This window comes from Anomaloglossus baeobatrachus, chromosome 2 (assembly GCF_048569485.1).
Source record: "Anomaloglossus baeobatrachus isolate aAnoBae1 chromosome 2, aAnoBae1.hap1, whole genome shotgun sequence".
In the NCBI taxonomy this organism is placed as follows: Eukaryota; Metazoa; Chordata; class Amphibia; order Anura; family Aromobatidae; genus Anomaloglossus; species Anomaloglossus baeobatrachus.
The window spans coordinates 265,030,358-265,051,294 of NC_134354.1; the positions used below are offsets into that span (position 1 = coordinate 265,030,358).

At 46.8% G+C, this 20,937-nt stretch overlaps 1 protein-coding gene across 2 annotated transcripts in view; it reads right to left on the minus strand.

Moving 5' to 3' along the window:
- The window catches only part of LOC142289822 (acidic mammalian chitinase-like), a 67,112-nt gene that overhangs the window by 18,085 nt on the left and 28,090 nt on the right, over positions 1–20,937 (minus strand). The window contains exons 2-8 of one of the 2 annotated variants that reach the window (XM_075333751.1): positions 10,345–10,468; positions 10,124–10,153; positions 8,449–8,650; positions 8,228–8,284; positions 7,982–8,147; positions 935–1,059; positions 626–749 (exon numbers count right to left, since the gene is read on the minus strand). In XM_075333751.1, the coding sequence (XP_075189866.1) occupies positions 626–749; positions 935–1,059; positions 7,982–8,147; positions 8,228–8,284; positions 8,449–8,650; positions 10,124–10,153; positions 10,345–10,369 (729 nt within the window). In that variant the 5' untranslated portion in view covers positions 10,370–10,468. The remainder of the gene's footprint in view (positions 1–625; positions 750–934; positions 1,060–7,981; positions 8,148–8,227; positions 8,285–8,448; positions 8,651–10,123; positions 10,154–10,344; positions 10,469–20,937) is intronic. The other variant, XM_075333752.1, reaches the window with a different exon arrangement.

A 20,937-nucleotide genomic window follows, 5' to 3' on the forward strand; every position in this document is an offset into this window, starting at 1 on the left:
CAGTACTTCAGGGGACGGATACCCGGATGGGCTCCCCCAAGAGGGCAGTAGTACCCAGGACTTGGTTCACCTTGTTGTCAGCGTCTTTTTTGCGGCTGCACGATTACCAAAGTTGCCTCAGTGAGTACATGGTCCTCCCCTGCTTCCAGCTGGCCCTGTGCACCCCTGCTCCACCATCTCTCAGAGTCCCGGGGTCTCCCCTACCGTGGAGGGAACGTCATCCTGCTGCCCCACTCCATCTCCCCCAGGTACTCCAATCGGCAGCGGCGGTACTCCCTTACCGCGAACCACGGGTGGCGTCACAAACTCTTATCCCCTGTAAATAGCCCCCTCTACAGATTTGAGTGGCCGCAAGCCCCCGGGTCCGGAGACCCTCGAGCCACAGCAGCAGACACCGGATCCGAGCGGTTCGACTGCTGCAGGGGCGGCACACACATATTATACAGCATAATATGTAATTAAGTCTAATTGTAATTAGTCTTAACCTAATTTTAGTGAATTGCAAAAACAGTTAATTCACGAAAAGATGAAGAGGGTCATTGCAGGGGTGGGTGGACTGTTTTATTATATAGACACATATTTATATTAAACATTTAAAAAATATTAATTAAACACATTTTCTTACAGTGTTAAAGTATATTAAATCTCCGTGGTCTGTGGAACCCTGACAAAGGGGGCTGTTGTGTCCAGACTGAGGGTCCCACCCTCCATGGAAGTCATAAGTCATCACGCTGATGAAATCCAGTAATCTACGGAGAAACAAAGCAAAGTCATTCCTAATTTCTTTCTCAATGATGTACAGAAACAGAACGCTGTCACCTTCATCTTGTGATCTATCTTTACGCAATGAAAACCACCAAATATCACAGACTGGTCACATTGCGGAAGATTAAGGAACCTCACTCTGCCCCCTGATTTATTTCTCCACACTCACTGTCCGATCTTTGCTATCTCATATCCAGAATCTATGGTGCCTTTCCCTGCAGACACTGCTGCGGTGATCAGGAGCCGTGGTAGACCTGAGGATCTCGCTTCTTCATTAAATGCAGCAAGCATTTCCTAATTGAGAAAGGGAAAAAAAACACCACCATTAAGATGAAATAGCTGCACAGCAACCTCTAAATAGTTAACTGAACAGTAATTCATACAAAACTGGTATTTAAAAGGAACCTGTCACCTGTAAAAACCTGAAGATATGGGGTAATCTGCAGGTTAATAGCATTTCAATTCTGCCCGGTGCCTGCACTTTGAATCCACTACCAGGAGGAAAAGAACTCCCGGCAGCGTATGAGTTTTTGTCAATTGGGTGGCGCCGGCACAGGTTCAGCCCAGGTGTTTGTGTCATTGGTGTGGCGCCAGTGCAGGTTCAGTCACCGCTCTGTGCATGGAGTTTGGCAGCTATAACCACGTTCTCCACACTGCCTGGCAGTCGCTCTGCATTAGAACTCAGTCAGTAATTTCAGCTCTCCATTCACAGAGCAGTGACTGAACCCGCGCAGGCGTCACCCTCATGACTGAAACCCAAACGCTGCCAGGAGGATTAAAATTAATTTACTCCCAGCAGCGGGGTTCAATGTGCAGGAGTGTAGCAGATTACAAATGTTATTAACCCGCATAGCTGCAGGTGAATAGTGTTTTTACATGTGACAAGCTCCCTTTAAATACTAAGTATACTAACAACAGTGCGAAGGAGTAAATGTTACCTATACTTAGACTGTGTTCACACATTATTGTTTTTGGGGTTTTTTAATGTCACACAGCTCTAGAGATATGGGCCTTCATATTTAGTGCTAATTTTTATGGTCTTTACCATAGCTCACAGAATTCTCTAGGGGTCAATCTTTAGGTTTCTTGGTTTTATCAGTCTGCGCACCACCCCTTTTGTAAAGACCATAAAAAAATATCACAAAATAAAAAACCCATGGGTGGATTTAATTTTTTTTAAATCCCCCCTATACGAGATTAGTGTCTTTTTATTTAGTGTTAATTTTTAGAATCTTTACAAGTGGGCGGTTCCTCATAGGATTCATGGGTGTGTCTTTAGGCTGGTTTACAGAATTATCTATGAGCAACACCCCCTTGTACAGGACATAGTAGAAAGGCTCTTAACTCTGGAACCATATGGTGAATTAAAAAAAAAAGAAAGAAACAGAAGTAGCTTATTCAGAGGAGCAGAAAACAAAATAAGATAAAACACTGGCAAGTTTTTGACTGGTGACACACTCTCTTTAAGCTACCAATTGTTATAATAAGTATCTGGTATGTAAAAATAAATACATATATACATAACATAGTATACTAGACAAAATATAATACATAGCTGTGTCTAGAAATAAAAATACATAATTCAGTGAAACAGCAAGAATGTTAAAAAGGTTGTCTGTTAGGCTACTTTCACACATCAGTTTTTTGGCATCAGGCACAATCCGGCTTCTGCCTGATGCAACGGATCCGGCACAGAATATGCAAAAACGGATGCGCCAGATCCTTTTTTTTTTTGACGGATTTGGTATACCGTATCCATCAAAAAATGGATCCGGCGCATCCATTTTTGCATCCGTTTTGTCCATTTTTTTTTGCCGGATCCGTTTTTTACAATAAATTGGAGCATGCTCAGTTTTAAAAAATGGATCCGTCGGCCGCATCCGTTTTTGCCGCATTACGCCGGATCCGGCGTCCAAAGGCTTCCATGTAAATCACGCTGTATTGCGCCAGATCCAACGGGATGCGTTTTTTTGTCAGAGACAAAAAACATTACAAGAGACGTTCCATCCGGCCGCCGCATTAGCCTATTACGCCGGATCCGGCAAAAGCCGGATGCAACGCAATGCCATCCAGCACAATCCAGCGCTAGTACAAATCAATGGGAATAAAATGGATCCGGTGCCGGATCCATTTTATCCGTTATTTTGAGGATTGTGCCTGATGGAAAAAAACTGATGTGTGAAAGTAGCCTTACTTTGTCCTTAGGTGAGGGTGTGAGTTGTAGGACCCAGCTGATCAGACATTAACAGTGATCTGTAACTTTATTCTTAGGTAAGGGTGTGAGTTGTAGGACCCAGCTGATCAGACATTAACAGTGATCTGTAAGATAAGTCAACCTCTTTAAGTGAAAACTGCCAGAAAAGTTACAAAGAAAAAAAAGATATCATAAATTGGAAATAGGATTTGTTCGTAGCCATGTCAGCTTCTGATTTTTTAGTTCTAAATGGCAAAAATAGCACTGCAGGGTCTCCATTCGTACTGGGAATCATATATTGTCACTGTTGTTGGCCATGTGGAGACTATAGCATGGCATTATGCATACCTCCCAACTTTTAAAGAAAGAAAAGAGGGACAAAGTTTGCGGCGCGTGTAGCGCGCCGCGGCAAATTTTTAGGCCACGCCCCCTAACCACACCCATTTCACAGTCACGCCCATATCCACTCCCCATCCACACCCATTCAGCACGGACACGCAGGCAGCCGGCGGGCCTCCAGCACGGACACGCAGGCAGCCGGCGGGCCTCCAGCACGGACACGCAGGCAGCCGGCGGGCCTCCAGCACGGACACGCAGGCAGCCGGCGGGCCTCCAGCACGGACACGCAGGCAGCCGGCGGGCCTCCAGCACGGACACGCAGGCAGCCACAGTGAGGCGGCCGGTCGCCCGCACAGTGAGGCGGCCGGTCGCCTTCACAGACAGGCGGCCGGCCACCCGCCTTCACAGACAGGCGGCGGGCCGCCCGCACAGAGAGGCGGCCGGCCGCCCGCACAGAGAGGCGGCCGGCCGCCCGCACAATGAGGCGGCGGGCCGCCCGCACAGACAGGCGGCGGGGGGCGCCCGCACAGACAGGCGGCGGGCCGCCGCACAGAGAGGCGGCAGGGGGGCGCTTGCACAGACAGGCGGCAGGGGGGCGCTCGCACAGACAGGCGGCAGGGGGGCGCTCGCACAGACAGGCGGCAGGGGGGCGCCCGCATAGACAGGCGGCAGGGGGGCGCCCGCACAGACAGGCGGCAGGGGGGCGCCCGCACAGACAGGCGGCAGGGGGGCGCCCGCACAGACAGGCGGCAGGGGGGCGCCCGCACAAACAGGCGGCAGGGGGGCGCCCGCACAGACAGGCGGCAGGGGGGCGCCCGCACAGACAGGCGGCGGGAGGCGCCCGCACAGACAGGCGGCGGGAGGCGCCCGCACAGACAGGCTCCGGCCGGGGGTGAGGGGGGAGGGAGGGAAATCAGCGCTGGGGAGATTAGTTTACTGTACCAGCAGAAGCACAGGCAGCGCTCCTCTCTATGCCACGTCTACTAGGATGGTAGGAGGGAAAAGCAGGGAGGCGGAGAGAGAGTGGGTGGGCGGAGCCCGGGAGCCGGTCGTCCCGCCCGTGGCAACGGGACAAACAACGTAAAGCGTGAAAGTCCCGCTGTATCCGGGACGGTTGGGAGGTATGCAGCATGTTAGAATGTGTATATAAGATCCCACTGGTGGTGGCCGCAGCTTATAGGCCCCAAATCTGGTGACAGGTTCCCTTTAAAGTGAACCTGTCAGGTGCAATATGCACTCAGAGCCAGGAGCAGTTCTGGGTACATATTGCTAATCCCTGCCTAACCGTCCCTGTATACACTAGCCTAGATAAAGAGATCAAGAACAAATATTTTTAAAGATCTTATATCTTATGCTAATGAGCGCGGGGACTAGTCACAAGGGCGTTACTTCACTTGGCTAGTCGGCTCGCATAGCATGTTAGCATGTTATTACGCCCCTGTGTGAGTACTAACACGCTATGTGAGCCGACTAGCCAAGTGAAGTAACGCCCTTGGGACTAGTCCCCACGCTAATTAGCATAAGATATAAGCTCTTTAAAAATACTTTTTCTATAGCTGCCTTTATCTATGCTAGTGTATACAGGGACAGTTAGGGAGGGATTAGCAATATACACCCAGAACTGCTCCTGGCTCTGAGTGCAGATTGTACCTGATAGGTTCCCTTTAAAGGGAACCTGTCACCAGAAATTTAGCAAAAAAAATAAAAGATTTCCCTTCTGCAGCTCCTGGGCTGCATTTTGGAAAGGTTCCTGTTGTTATTGTGCCCCCTTTGAGACCTAAAAAAATACTTTATGAAGTCTTACCTTTTTGTATGCAAATCTGTTTTTATGGTCACGGGGGCGGGCTGCCTGGCGTCCGTTATTCCCCCTCCTGCCGCTGTACGCCGTCCCCCATTGCTCATTTCCATACATGAGGACGCCTTCCTCATGTAACTGTCCTCCTGAAGTTTTGTGCATGCCCAGTGCCACTCTCGCCGGACTGAGCACTGTGCAAAGTGTGAACGCTTTTGAGGTGATTGCGCAGGCGCGAGATTATGGGCGGCGCTGTGATTGTCATCAGCAGCGTCATCCAAGTACCCACCCATAATCTCGTGCCCACGCTTCTCACTCTGCCTCCACCGTTATGCGCAAGCACTGTCCATATGAACCATGTTACCTATTACCGTGGGCGCGAGATTATGGGCGGCGCTGTGATTGTCATTAGCAGCGTCAAGTACCCACCCATAATCTCGTGCCCACACTTCTCACTCTGCCTCCACCGTTATGCGCAAGCACTGTCCATATGAACCATGTTACCTATTACCGTGGGCGCGAGATTATGGGCGGCGCTGTGATTGTCATCAGCAGCGTCATCCAAGTACCCACCCATAATCTCGTGCCCACGCTTCTCACTCTGCCTCCACCGTTATGCGCAAGCACTGTCCATATGAACCATGTTACCTATTACCGTGGGCGCGAGATTATGGGCGGCGCTGTGATTGTCATCAGCAGCGTCAAGTACCCACCCATAATCTCGTGCCCACACTTCTCACTCTGCCTCCACCGTTATGCGCAAGCACTGTCCATATGAACCATGTTACCTATTACCGTGGGCGCGAGATTATGGGCGGCGCTGTGATTGTCATCAGCAGCGTCATCCAAGTACCCACCCATAATCTCGTGCCCACGCTTCTCACTCTGCCTCCACCGTTATGCGCAAGCACTGTCCATATGAACCATGTTACCTATTACCGTGGGCGCGAGATTATGGGCGGCGCTGTGATTGTCATCAGCAAAGTCATCCAAGTACCCACCCATAATCTCGTGCCTGCGCTTCTCACTCTGCCTCCACCGTTATGCGCAAGCACTGTCCATATGAACCATGTTACCTATTACCGTGGGCGCGAGATTATGGGCGGCACTGTGATTGTCATCAGCAGCGTCATCCAAGTACCCACCCATAATCTCGTGCCCACGCTTCTCACTCTGCCTCCACCGTTATGCGCAAGCACTGTCCATATGAACCATGTTACCTATTACCGTGGGCGCGAGATTATGGGCGGCGCTGTGATTGTCATCAGCAAAGTCATCCAAGTACCTGCCCATAATCTCGTGCAAGCGGTAATAGGTAACATGGTTCATATGGCCAGCGCTTGCGCATAACGGTGGAGTCAGAGGGAAAAGTGCGGGCACGAGATTATGGGCGGGTACTTGGTTAACGCTGCTGATGACAATCACAGCGCCGCCCATAATCTCGTGCCTGCGCAATCACCTGAAAAAGCGTTCACATGCGCAAAACTTCGGGAGGACAGTTACATGAGGAACGCGTCCTTGTGTATGTAAATGAGTAATGGGGGACTGCGTAAAGCGGCAGGAGGGGGAATAACGGACGCCAGACAGCCCGCCCCCGTGACCATAAAAACACATTTGCATACAAAAAGGTAAGACTTCATAAAGTATTTTTGTAGGTCTCAAAGGGGGCACAATAACAACAGGAACCTTTCTAGAAGCAGCCCAGGAGCTGCAGAGGGGAATCTATTACTTTCATTGTGAAATTTCTGCTGACAGGTTCCCTTTAACTGGTAGAGGAGCCAGGATAAAGCAGAGCTGAAGCTGTTGGGAAGCTAGGACCCAGCAGCTCCACAGGCAGGAGACCACTGATCGGTAAGCTAATAGAAGCCTGCAGATGTCACTCTGCTGCATAGGTCATTACTGGCCAGTGCTATCTGCAGGAGAGAGAAGTGCTGATTGCACGGTCTCCTCAGCTTCCTGATTCCCCGCGTGTCTGCAGCAGTGAGAAGCCGCACACGGGGAATCAGAGAACAGCTGCAGAGAAACGCAGGCTCCGGGACTGGGGGGGGTCGGCTCTGGGGGAGGGGGGGGTTGGCTCTGGTGCAGGGGGGGGGGGTCGGCTCTGGTGCAGGGGGGTCGCTCTGCTGCAGGGGGGGTCGCTCTGCTGCAGGGGGTGATTCATACCTCAGCAGCAGTGCGCGCTCGGCTCTGTAATGAATAGAAGGGAGAAACAGTGAGGCGGGGCTACAGTGGGTGGGTGGAGCCCGGGACAAACAGCCTCACGGGCGGGAGTCGGGATCAAAGGCTCAGAAGAGGGACTGTCCCGCTGTATCCGGGACGGTTGGGAGGTATGCATTATGACATCTATTTATAATGTATGACCAGAGCCTAGAGGTAAGGCAAAAACGCTTTGTTTTCCTGAAGTTGTCTTTTCAGTTGTTTTCGCAGTGGCTCATACTTTCAAGACATTGCTCTCTCCTATCAAGTATATAGAGCGGGCAGATTCCAAACAAATGAACATGATAGTTTTTTTTAACTGCTTTAAGATTCCTGAACCCTGAAGAGGTTAAAAGAAGTGACATAAGATGGAACCTGTGCACAGCAATTTGGTTTTTACATTGCTGTGCACTATGTTTATTTTGGCAGTGCTTCTGAGGCAGATTCCAAGCAAAAAAGATGTGTGCACCTTATAGAGCTCCAAAGAAAACTAATGAATTATTTTTTAAGCCAATGGCATTTAACTGTATTTGTTGGGATACAGTTGTAAAATGAGATCATGACGGATCTGATTTCAAGTTTTAAAATGCCATGTGTACATATGGTGCCTAATGGATCACGCAAAGCAATGCATGGAGGCTTCATACCAAACGCACGACAGATTTATATCAGCAGATCTGATAGAGAGCCCCCACCTGTATCAGTATAGTAAATCTCTGCTTATCCTCTGGAGGGCTGCCTCGAGATCCTGGGTACTCAAAATCGAGGTCAATTCCATCAAAGTTATTTTGGCGGAGATATGTAATCACTGATTTAATAAAAATCGACCGGTTCCCAGATGTTGCAACCATATCTGTGAACCTAAATGCCAGAAAGAAAAGAATTATAAGGAAGACGTATGACTGCAGTAACAATGGTCTTGTATATATGTATATGCTTACTTCTGTGTCCCAAAGTTCCAACCACCAATTGCCAATAATGTCACAAGTTTGGAATTGCTGAAAAAAAGAGAACAAAAAGAAAGGATAACATCAGGAGTTTGGTTTATACAGAATATATGAGCTGGATGGACCTTGTGTATTCTATATTGTAAGACTAGAATAAAACCAGGACTGAATTATTCACAAAAATGGGGAGTGTCAAAGCTGGGGAGTATACTAACGTCTTTTTTAGGTCGTTAAACTGTTTGTATAGGACATCATCATTCCATTCATAAGGCGCAATCTTATGCTCATTCATGGTGGCAAAGGCATATACGAGATGAGTGCAGAGCTGCGGGTCGATATTCCCTGGCATGTACTTTCCCAGATCAGGCCTATACTGTGACCAGTTTGTAAAGTAGCAAACCAGTTTGTAACTGGAACCTGAAAAAAAAAAAAGAGAAACAAATTTTATAATGAATGGAAAACACATTCCCACATATAGTATATCAATTAGATGATTAATATCTTCCTTGATTTTTTTTCCTCGAAGAGCCACAACTTTGTTTTATTATTTACAGCCATATGAGTGTGGCTCACTCTGGGGAGACCTCTGGCGAGTCTGGGATCAAAACGTCACAACACCTCATTGTGCACAAGTCCACAACTTGCATTTGAGTGTATCTACTTTCGTTTAGTGCTGTAGGGGTTAAGCACTCTTTTCTATCTGGCTGTTCTTGGCAGCCTTGATCTCAGGTGCAGCTCTTTTCTGATCACTCTCCCACACTATATAATGTCACATGTCTTACATCTAACGCTTGATATTTTAGATTCTCATTTCAATGCTGACCACTTTTGAAGGAGCTTGACTCTGAAGTCGAGAAGTCGTGACAAGTGCAGCTGTGGTGTTTAGCTCATTGAAGGAGCTTGGAGTGTTTTCATTTTTGTATCTATTTTCTCTCTCTCTGTCTGTCTCCCTTACGTTGTGTTGTATTATAGCAGTGGTGAGACTAGCGCTCTCACCAGCCTTCTCACTAGCCAGGGTGAGATCAGGGCAAGCAAGGGACTAAATACGTGACATCAATGGGCAGAAGGACCCGTATAGGACATTAAAGAGTGCAGGGTACAGAATCAGGTGAGTTGCAGGAGGTGTCCTCTCTCCCAAGTACCAGGGCCTTTCTTTACATCTTCTTAGTGTACTCCCTCCTCTCACGCCGCATGCCGGGCATTCATTTGCCCTGGCATGACACATATCCATATGAGGGCTTGTTGCAGTTTTGAATTTCAGCAATTATTTTACCATATAATGCATTGTAAAACAAGAAAAAAAGCAACGCAATTATGCAATTGTTGTTGTTTTTTTTGTTATTTTTTTACAGCATTCATGGTGCAGTTAAAATTACCTGGGAATATTACCTAGTAAAATTATGGCAATACCAAACCAGTATGGTTATTTTTATTTAGAATTTAGTTAAAAAAAATTGACTGTGTCGCCATGTTTTTTCTATTTTTCATTTGATAGAGCTGTGTGTGAGGTTGTTTTTCTAAAATATTATAAAATATTTGTCTTACTTTATTTCTTTAGTCACCTTATGGGGATTTGACCTTGTAATAATTCAATTACTTATCTAGTATACTACAATATCATTTTTCTAACTGCTTTACTTTTTTTTTTAACTACTTTTGTTTTGATGATATTTACTTTGACAATTCCCAGTGCATGCCGGGATACTCAAATGGGCAGGGGCAGGTGCTGCGGAAATCAGTGACGTCCATCTCAATGGCAGAGATGGTACTTGCTCCACTCCTTATACTATTTACTTGTTCTTCCACTGTATTATGTTTATTCACATTTTTTTTATTTTGTTCCCTTTTTTTACAACTTTATTTCCTGAAGCAAATAAGTCAATATCTTACCCAGCTGAACATGCAGCAGCAGGAATAGACCTGTGTCATAGAAAAAAAAATAGAATGACAACAAATTACATAATGACATTTAGCAAAGATCCTCAAACCTCAGTTCATGCAAGAAGGTGAAAGAATCATCATTGCAGAGATACTGTAGATTGAGTATGGCATCAATATAACAAACCAATGTGTAAATATCAATGGACATTCCAATTATTGATAGTTCTTACCCGCCCAAAGCAGCATCTTCCTCATGTCTCCGTCTGACTCAGCAATGCTCAAAGGTTGGCGATAGCACTATATAGAGAAAGTATGTCCGCTATCAGTGTGGGAACAGGACAGGTGGATTCAGTGCTAAAAAATAAAAACATCATCTGGCATAAAAATATAAGCAGCTGGTTGTTGGATATGGAACAGTTGCAAACATGTAGGAACTATAAAGGCTGATAAAGGTGGGGTGATAGGGACATGCCAGGGTGGCCTGTACAAAAATACAACTCATGGCTGCCCAATCAAGGGCACTGATAGCTAAAATTATATAACTCTACATTTTACATCACAAAGAGATTCAACATTTATATATATATATATTTTTTTTATTTGAGATTTTAAAGTCCTATTCCTATAAATACAGTGGAATGCAAAAGTTTGGGCACCCCTGGTCAAAATTACTGTTATTGTGAACAGTTAAGCAGGTCGAAGATGAAATGATCTCTAAGGGGCATGAAGTTAAAGATGACACATTTCCATTGTAAATATATAATATATATCTTTCACATTTTAAAAATTACATAAAGGAAAATGGTCCAATGCAAATGTTTGGACACCCTTCGAGATTTGTGTTCTCAGATAACAGACCAAGGTTTCAGACCTTAATCACACTGTGAGGCCTCTGCCACACATCCGTGCCTCCGGCACGTGTTTGGCATTTTTTACACGTACCGGCGGCACGGAGACATGTACAGCAATGCTACCCTATGGTAGCAGGCACACACACGTAAAACCACACGGAACGTGTGTCCGTGTGCGTTTGTACGTGTGCGCTTTTCAAAGCGCTGACATGTCAGTGTTTTCTCCGGCAGCACGGGTGTTACACGGCCCGCACCCGTACCACACGGGTGTAGTGTGGATGCGGTCCCGTGTGACACGCGCCGGAGTAAACACACATGTCAGGGAAAAAAATAAAAAACATTAACTCACCTTCTCCAGCCCTCCTGTCTCTGCCGCTGCTGCCTCTTGCTGCCGACCGCCGCTCATTAATCTCATAGAATATTCACTTCACTGCCTGCCAGCAGCAGCAGCGGGGAGACGGGAGGGCTGGAGACCGAGGATCAGCACCACGGACAGCAGCGCGGCAGCAGGAAGGACCAGGTGAGTATAATAATTACTGATTCTACGTGTGCTATCGCGGATAGCACACGTAGAACACACGTGTCACGCACGTACCAGAGACACGTATTTACCTGCACGCAACACGCAGGGAAAATACGTGTCTCTCGGCACGTGCGTGAAATTCACGTGAGTGTGGCAGAGGCCTTAAGGTTATGGCTTGTTCACTATCATCATTAGGAAAGGCCAGGTGATGCAGATTTCACAGCTTTAGGCCCGTTTCACACGTCAGTGAAAAACACTGACGTTCTTCTCTGACGTGTAAAACACGCACATGTCCCTCCGTGTTCCGTGATTCACGGCACACGTGGGTTGTCCATGTGCAATCCGTGATCCATGATCCCGTGATTGCACATGGACATTACTCACCTGCCTTCACTGATGCTGTCCATGGTGCTGAAGTCCTCAGCTCTACAGCGTCCGCCCACCGCTCTCAGCACCTACTTCCTGGTCGGCATTTCCTGCTCTCATGAATATTCATGAGCCAGGCATACGCGTATGTCAGTGATTCTGGTACGTTAAAAAAAGGCACAAACGTACCAGAATCACTGACGTGTGAAAGGGGCCTTATAAAAACTTCCAACCTTGTGCCAACAAAACAGCATCCATGGGTTCTTCTAAGCAGTTGTCTATAACTAAGGGCTAGCACACACGGCGAGTAATACGGAGCGAGTGAAACGCGATAAAAAAATTGCATTCCACTCAGACCAATATTACTTTATGGGGCAGCTCCCATGAGCAATTTTTTCCTCAGCCCTAATCGGACTGAGAAAACAATTGCAGCATGCTGCGGGTGGAATGTGATCCTGTTTCACTCGCACCCATTCAAATCTATGGGGGCTAGAGTAAAGGGGGCTTTACACGCTACGATATCGTTAATGTTTTATCATCGGGGTCACGTTGTTAGTGACGCACGTCCGGCGTCATTAACGATATCGCAGCGTGTGACACTTACCAGCGACCTTAAGCGACCTCAAAAATGGTGAAAATCGTTCACCATGGAGAGGTCGTCCCAAACTCAAAAATCGGTAATGGTTGATTATCGATGTTGTTCCTCGTTCCTGCGGCAGCACACATCACTGTGTGTGACACCGCAGGAGCAAGGAACGTCTCCTTACCTGCCGCCGGCCGCAATGCGGAAGGAAGGAGGTGGGCGGGATATTACGTCCCGCTCATCTCCGCCCCTCCGCTTTGATTGGCCGGCCGCTAAGTGACATCGCGGTGACGTCGCTGTGATGCCGAACGTCCCTCCCCCTTGAGGGAAGGATTGTTCGGCAGTCACAGCGACGACGACGACCAGGTAAGTGCGTGTGACGCTGCCGTAGCGATAATGTTCGCTGCGGCAGCGATGACACGATATCGCACACACGACGGGGGCGGGTGCTTACACGCTCGATATCGCTAGCAATTGCTAGCTATATCGTAGCGTGTAATGCCCGCTTAACACTGCACTCCACTGTAATGTGAGTGCAATGCAATGTGATTCTCGCATCAGCCAGCAACGGAGGAAATTGGGAGATAAATCTCTCCCTCTCCTCTGCAGCGCTGGGGTGGCACCCCTGAGGCTTCAGTCGCCACAGGATACTGCACCTCACGGTGCAGTGCTCAACCCGAGTCTGGAGGAGGTCGGTGCCGGTTTCACTTTCACAACTCATACACACACAAATAGGGTTGATCTTTTTTTTTATCATGGACTGGGCTGCGTTCGGGTCAAACGGGGTTGCCAACATGGTTGGGTCTTTAGGATACCACCACACTTGGCATCCCCAATCCACTAGTGGCGGGACCTGGGACAGGAGGAGCAACCACCAGGGGGAAGTAGGAGCCAACACAACAGTTAGTGAGTTCGCCAGCAGGAGAGGAAGACAGCAGTCGTGTTTCACCGTTCACTTTGGTAGGACACAGGAGTGAATACAGTCACCGAGGGGAGATCTTCATTGCTCCCTCGGGACCGTTGCTGACAGGGTGCAGAATCCTAGGGTGGACTGTACTTCAGATCGTCCACCAAAATCTGCAGACTTGGAGGATTGCCTGACCCTCCGGCCCCCACAGTTCCCAGAGCACAGTGCCATATAGGATCCAAGGTTGTGTTCCAAGGCAGGTCCCATGGCATCTGTATACAGGCAGGGAGTAGACACATGTAAGAAGACCCAAGGGTCCCCAAGAGGTTCAAGACACAGGGATCCACACCAAGCGCAGGAAGCTAGTCCCGCCATCCAATTCATTGGCTCTGACCTCTAAAAGATGCGGGTTCGACGGAGCCAATCACAGCGGTGGCCAGTAAGTCTGAAGCGGTAACCGGGTTAAAGAACTTTGAGTAAAACACCTGGAACACGCAGAGACTGTGTCTGCCTTTTCTTCTAGGCCCCGCCGCCCCGCACCTTGGCGCCCGCCATTACTATTCCCCTCATCATCCTCCTGTGGGGAGCAAAAACACCTTAGCTGCTACTACCATCCACCCCAGAGGACAGCGAGAGCAGCAGCGGCTAGTTCCCTGGCCGCATACCGCAGGTGATATCACGAAATCAACCTCCACCATTATCCAACACTTTTATTCCACCCTCTCCCTCCTTGTACACCTCAGGGTCACGAAACCGGGCAGGGCCACCCATGGCATCCCCCTGATTCTCACCGGCCCGGTGACTAGTGTTTTCCTCCGACCCCCTGGGGTGCTCCACTGGCCCTCGTCTCCACAGCGCTGACCTTCTTTTCCTCAGTGCCAGCCCTCCTCTCCACAGCTGTGGTCTGATCGCAGGATTGGACCACAGTCGCATGGCACTCAGCTCCCGCTATGCTGCGAGTGTGAACCATGTGTCATGCGAGCATTCTCACTAATCCCCGTGTGGCCCCAGCCTAAAAATGAAAATGGTGGAGGCCCACAAAGCAGGAGAAGGTTATAAGAAGATAGCAAAGCTTTTTCTAGTTGCCCTTTCCTCAAATGTAATTATGAAATGGCAGTTAACTGGAACAGTGCAGTTCAAGATAAGATCTGGAAGACCAAGCAAAATTTCTGTGAGGGCTGCTTATAGAATTGCTAGAGAGGCAAATGAGAACCCCTGCTTGACTACAAAAGACCTTCAGGAACATTTAGCATACTGTGAAGTTGTGGTACATTGTTCTACTGTTCAGAGACATCTGCACAAATATGGCCTTCATAGAGGAGTCATAAGGAGAAAACCTCTCCTGCGTAAAGATGTGACACTGACAACATCAGTGTCAGAGTTTGGGTGCTGTCCGTATGCTAACCACACTTAAATATTGTCAAAGTCAATGCTCAGCCCAGTGAGAGCCACCTTGTAGTCTCTGAATGGATCTCATTGGGGTAAAAACAAAGTTTTTTGGATGATAGATTTAAAAATATAAAACCCGCCCTTCCTCTCCCGGAAATACTCTGTTTATGGCTGGCTGGCTGCCCAATCATTGACTTTCAATGGGTTCAAACTCTGGGTTCAAGTTCAGGTCAAGTCCGGGTCCCAAACTGAGCTTTATCTAAACTCTGGCTGAACCCGGCGAACCAGAACTTCCACGGGTCAACTCATCTCTAGTCCTGTGTCCTCAGCATAAAATTAAAAGGACTCTGTCAGGACGTTTTTGCCATGCAATCTGAAGCCAGCACACTGTAAGAGTTAAGGTGGTGTCACACATAGCGACGCAGCAGCGATCACGACCAGCGATCTGACCTTATCAGGATCGCTGCTGCATCGTTACATGGTCGCTGGTGAGCTGTCAAACAGGCAAATCTCACCAGCGACCAGTAACCAGCCCCCAGCTAGCAGTAACGCGTGGAAACGTAACTAAGGTAAATATTGGGTAACCAAGGAAAGCACTTCTCTTGGTAACCCGATATTTACCTTAGTTACTAGCGTCCACTGCTCTCACGCTGCCAGTGCTGGCTCCCTGTTCCCTGCACTCCTAGCCAGAGTACACATCGGGTTAATTACCCGATGTGTACTCCAGCTACGTGTGCAGGGAGCAGGGAGCAGGGAGCCGGCACTGGCAGCGTGAGAGCACACCGCTTAGCGCTGGCTCCCTGCACTCCTAGCCAGAGTAGGCACTGGCAGCATGAGAGCGGCGGACGCTAGTAACTAAGGTAAATATCGGGTAACCAAGGAAAGGGCTTCTTGGTTACCCAATGTTTACCGTGGTTACAGCTTACCACAGGCTGCCAGACGCTGGCTCCCTGCTCCCTGCTCACTTCAGGTCGTCGCTCTCTTGCTATCACACACAGCGATGTGTGCTTCACAGCGGGAGAGCAACGTCCAAAAAATGAAGCAGGACATTCAGCAACGACCGGCGACCTCACAGCAGGGGCCAGGTCGTTGCTGGATATCACACACAGCAATAGCGATGGGACGTCGCTGCTACGTTACAGAAAATGGTGACTTAGCAGCGACGTCGTTGTCGTCGTCGCTATGTGTGACACCACCTTTAGTATGAAGTTTACAGCCAGCTGTCTCTTATCTAAAAGTCTCCTTTTGTTAACCTGCAATGTTAGTTTAAGCATCCTAACTGTATCATTAGTATGTCTGGGCAGCTTGTGAGCTGTAGTCTGACTCCGCCTCCCTCTGTGATTAGCAGTTTCTGTCTATGGAAATGTACACTGAAAGCCAGCTGGTGTGGCCAACTCCCAGAGCTGAGTTATATACAAAATATAAAATATTTCACTGTCTTAGAACAGCTGGTCACTAATCTAAGTAATACACCATTAGATTCAGAATCTCTTTGCCTTCATCAAACTGCTATTAGATGAGGTAGCAAAAGCCAGCTAACAGATTCCCTTTAAGAAGTATGCAAAAAATCATCTGAACAAGCCTGATGCATTTTGGAAACAAGTCCTATGAACCCATAAGGCTAAAATAGAACTGTTTGACCACAATGATCAAAGGTATATATGGAAATTTTCAGGAAAAAACATATTGCAAGCCATTAACCCCATTACCCCAGAGGATGGTTTTCACCTTCTTGACTGGGCCATTTTTTTTCAATTGTGACAAGTTATAATTCTAGAATGCTCAGTGATTCTGAAATATTTTTGTGACATATTGTACTTCAAGATAGTGATTAATTTAAGATGATATTTTTTGCATTTTTTGTGAAAATATCTGAAATTTAGCCAAAATGTCTCAATTTTCAAACTTTGAATTTTTATGCCCTTAAATCCGAGCATTATGCCCTCACAAAATAGTTAATAAATAACATTTTCCAAGTGTCTACTTTATACCAGAACAATCTTCAAACAATTTTTTGGGAGTAGGAAGTTAGAAATTACTGATAAACTTTGAACCGTTCTAATTTTTCCAACAAAATTTACAAAACCATTTTTTTTAGGGACCACATCACATTTCAAGTGATTTTGAGAAACTTGACAGAATGGTGTCACTTTTGGGTATTTTCTAACAACTGTACCCCTCAAACTGCTCAAAACCACATCCAAGAGATTTATTTACCATTCAAATGCTTCACAGGAACAAAAACAAAGTGGGAAGAAAAAAATGAAAATTTCACCCACAAAAATATTACTTTAAGTTCCAAATTTTGTATTTTCACAAGGGTAGTGGGAGAATATAGAATTTGTTGTGAAATTTCTTCTGAGTACAGCGATACCTGACAAGTGGTAGAAATCTACTGGTTGGGTGAACAGCAAGGCTGGGAATGGAAGGAGCGACATTTGAATTTTTGAATGCAAAATTAGATGGAATCATTAGCAGATTCCATGTTTAACAGTGGAGATCCCCACAAGTGACCTCATTTTAGAAACTAGACACCTCAAGGATCTCATCTAGATGTTTGGTGAGTACCTTGAACCCCCAGGTGCATCACAGAATTTTATAATGATGGGACGTGAAATGAAAAAATAAATTTTTAAAGAAAAAATGTTGCTGTAACCCAAATGTTTTCCTTTTCACAAACGTAACAGGAGAAATTGCACAACAAATTGTATGGTCCATTTTCACCTGAGTATGCCAATACCCCATACGTGGTCATATAAAAAAAACTTTTGAGGCACAGTGCAAAGTGAAGAAGGACAGGAGCACTCTATCTGAGTTCACATTTGGTTGGAATGGTTTATGTTGCCATGTCACATTGGCACAGCCCCTGAGGTGCCAGAACAGCAGAAACCCTCCACAAGCAACCCCATTTTGCAAACTGCACTACTCAATGAATTCATCCAGGGGTGTAGTGAGCATATTGACAACACAAGTGTGTCACAAAATGTTATACTATTAAGCGGTGAAGAAAAAATAATTTCAGTTTAACCACAAAATGTTGTTTTAACCCCAGATTTCCAATTTTCACAAGGTAAATAGGTAAAAAGGCCCCATAATCTGTTACCTATTTTCTTCTGAATGTGGCAAAACCCTACATGCGACTGTACTTGTACAGTACTTTTTGGCTGAATCACATGGCTCGGGAGGGAAGGAGTGCCATTTGATTTTTGAAGCACAGCTATTCCTAAATTAGTTTGCGAAACTCCATGTGCACAGCTTCTAAGTGGCAGAACGACAGACACCCACTCAAGGGACCACATTTTCAAAATTACACCCTTCTGGGAATTCACTTACGGGTACAGTGACAATTTTGTCTTTGACACCATGAGTGTTTTTCAAATACAGAGAATGTTGCAAAATTAAAAATTGGAAATAAGCCCTTTTAGTGCCCCGTACATTTTAGTGATTGTACATTGTACCCAGCTTGTGCTTCTGGAGACCTGCACTCCATAAATTATGCGAGCTTCCCTCACTACAACAATATCAAACATGTGAACGCTAACTGTGGTTTAGGCATATTGTGGGGCTTAGACAAGAGGGGGGCATTTGGAATTGGGAGCACGGATTTTGCTAGGTTTCTTTTTTTTCTTTTTGGTGGGGGTGAGCCATAGCGTTTTTCCAAAGCCTTTGTGCTACCAGCAATGTGGCAGCCACTTTATTTTCGTTAACAGATGACAGACCTGAGTGAGGACTTGTGTTTTCGTGGGTTGGGATGAATGCTATTTGGTGGCGATTTAAGTACAAAACATTTTAGATCAGTTCACATTTCTCCTGTCCTCTATGCTAAGCACTTACATCTGGGTTTCCATCTACTGTACATCTCCAAAATACGTGATTCAGGTGAAACCCCCAAAGGATCCATTCACTAATAAGGCAGCTGAGGTACTCTGGACTCTGCTTGGCCTCTCTTCAATATTGTTAGTCTTCTCAAAGGTGAAGAAAAGTGTTGATAACGGTACTTTTGTGCATGCCTTAAAAGACAAATAGAAAGATGGACACTGCCACATCACAGGCCAATCAGGAGTTCAAAGTGGCTCCTTCTGCCTTAATACAGTGAATTTTCCATTGGGAATTTTATCTGAATCATGATTTTCAGATATTTACATGGAATCCCTGGTGTAAGCACTTAGCCGAGATCGCAGGATAAATATGAGCCATGCCATACTGCGATATGGGGGAGGCAGAATAAACAAATTAACAGCAGTTGAAAAATTGGCTTTTCTTTATTTATTTTTCACTCCGTTCACCATGCGGTATGTGATTAGGCTCTTTTATGCCTTTGGCGAGTAGGATTACAGCGATACTAGATTTTTGTAATTTTTTAGATTTGACTACCATCAAGCTAAAAAAAAAACAAAAAAACTTTTTTGCAATATAAAGGTTTTTTGCATCACCAGACTTTGAAGGCTATAGGTTTTTTATTTTTCTGCCGACAGAGTCATGAGAGGGCTTGTTTTTTGTTGGATAAAGTGGAGTTTTTATTGGTACCATAGGCCACATATAATTTTTTGATCGCTTTCTATATCGCTTATTGTGAGGCAGAATAATAAAGAAATAGTAATTCAGGAATTGTTTTTTGCTTTTATTTTACGCCGTTCACCACATCGTAAAAGTGATGACAGGATTATTCTTCGGGTCAGTCAAATATATATATATATATACCGTATATGCCGGCGTATTAGACGACTGGGCGTATAAGACGACCCCCAACTTCTGCCCTAAAAATATAGAATTTGGGATATACTCACTGTATAAGACTACCCCGCTCCCAAATGAAAAAAAGTCTGCTTTGATTGCAACATGTTAATTTTAATTCCGCGAGAGCCGTACAATATGTTTTTAAAGGGCCATTGACAGATCAATCGCTCCAATGTTCACTTAGTACAGCAAGGAATGCTCCTCCCTGCTGTATAAAGCCACAACTGGACTGAAACAATGGTACTACACTCTGCTACAAACAGACACACACAACTCTGCTACAAACAAACACACACAACTCTGCTACAAACAGACAAACACACACAACTCTGCTACATACAGACAAACACATACAACTCTGCTACATACAGACAAACACATACAACTCTGCTACATACAGACAAACACATACAACTCTGCTACATACAGACAAACACATACAACTCTGCTACATACAGACAAATACACACAACTCTGCTGCTCTGTGGGGCCTGCACCCGCAGCTCGGCGGGTACAGCACCCGCGGCATCGGCGGGGGGGGGATTGGCAGGGCATACATCTGGGGGGTTAGAAGCAGCTCACCGGGGCCCATAATGGGGAGGCGGGCAGGGCATTTACCCGATTAGGTCACGGTGGAGAGGGGGCCCACACAGCGCCGGACAGAAGCTCGCCTCCTTCATCTGTGGGACTGAGAAGGCGGTAGCTCCGCCCACAGATGAAATTCAAAACAGGATGTCTGCGCGCCTTAAAGTGACGGTGCCGCAGATTCCTGCCGAGGACTGCGGTCCCCGGAACTCGGCCGGGGGCAGCAGAACTATAAAGGCGAGTGGGCCCCGGCCAAGGGACAGGAGAACTGACGAGGCCGAGTGGGCCCCCCCGGCTCTCCAGGGCCCCGGCATTTGCCCATAGACAGGTAGGAGCCCTGTCTGCGAGCCAGATACGGCCATCAAAAGAGCCATATCTGGCTCGCGAGCCATAGGTTCCCGACCCCTGCTGTATGATATATACCGTATTTTTCGCTTTATAAGACGCACCTGATTATAAGACGCACCCCCAAATTTGGTGAAGGAAAAGAGAATTTTTTTTTTTTAATGTTAAATGGGGTCCATCTTATAATACCAGTGTCCCTCTAACAAATCATATAGGGTATATGTCCCTCATAGCCCCCCATCCTAAAATTAGCCCCCTTAATCTGGATATGGCCCCCTTATATTGAATATAGCCCCCTTGTGATGGCACACGTTCCCCTGTGCTGCCTATGGTCCCCTATGGATTGCACACGTTCCCGTGTTAGATAACGCCCCCATGCTGCTGCCCATGGCCCCTATAGATCGCACAAGTCCCCCTGTGTTAGATATCGCCCCCATAGTGCTGCCCATGGCTCCTATATAGATCGCACAAGTCCCCCTGTGTTATATATCGCCCCCATAGTGCTGCCCATGGTCCCTATAGATCGCACAAGTCCCC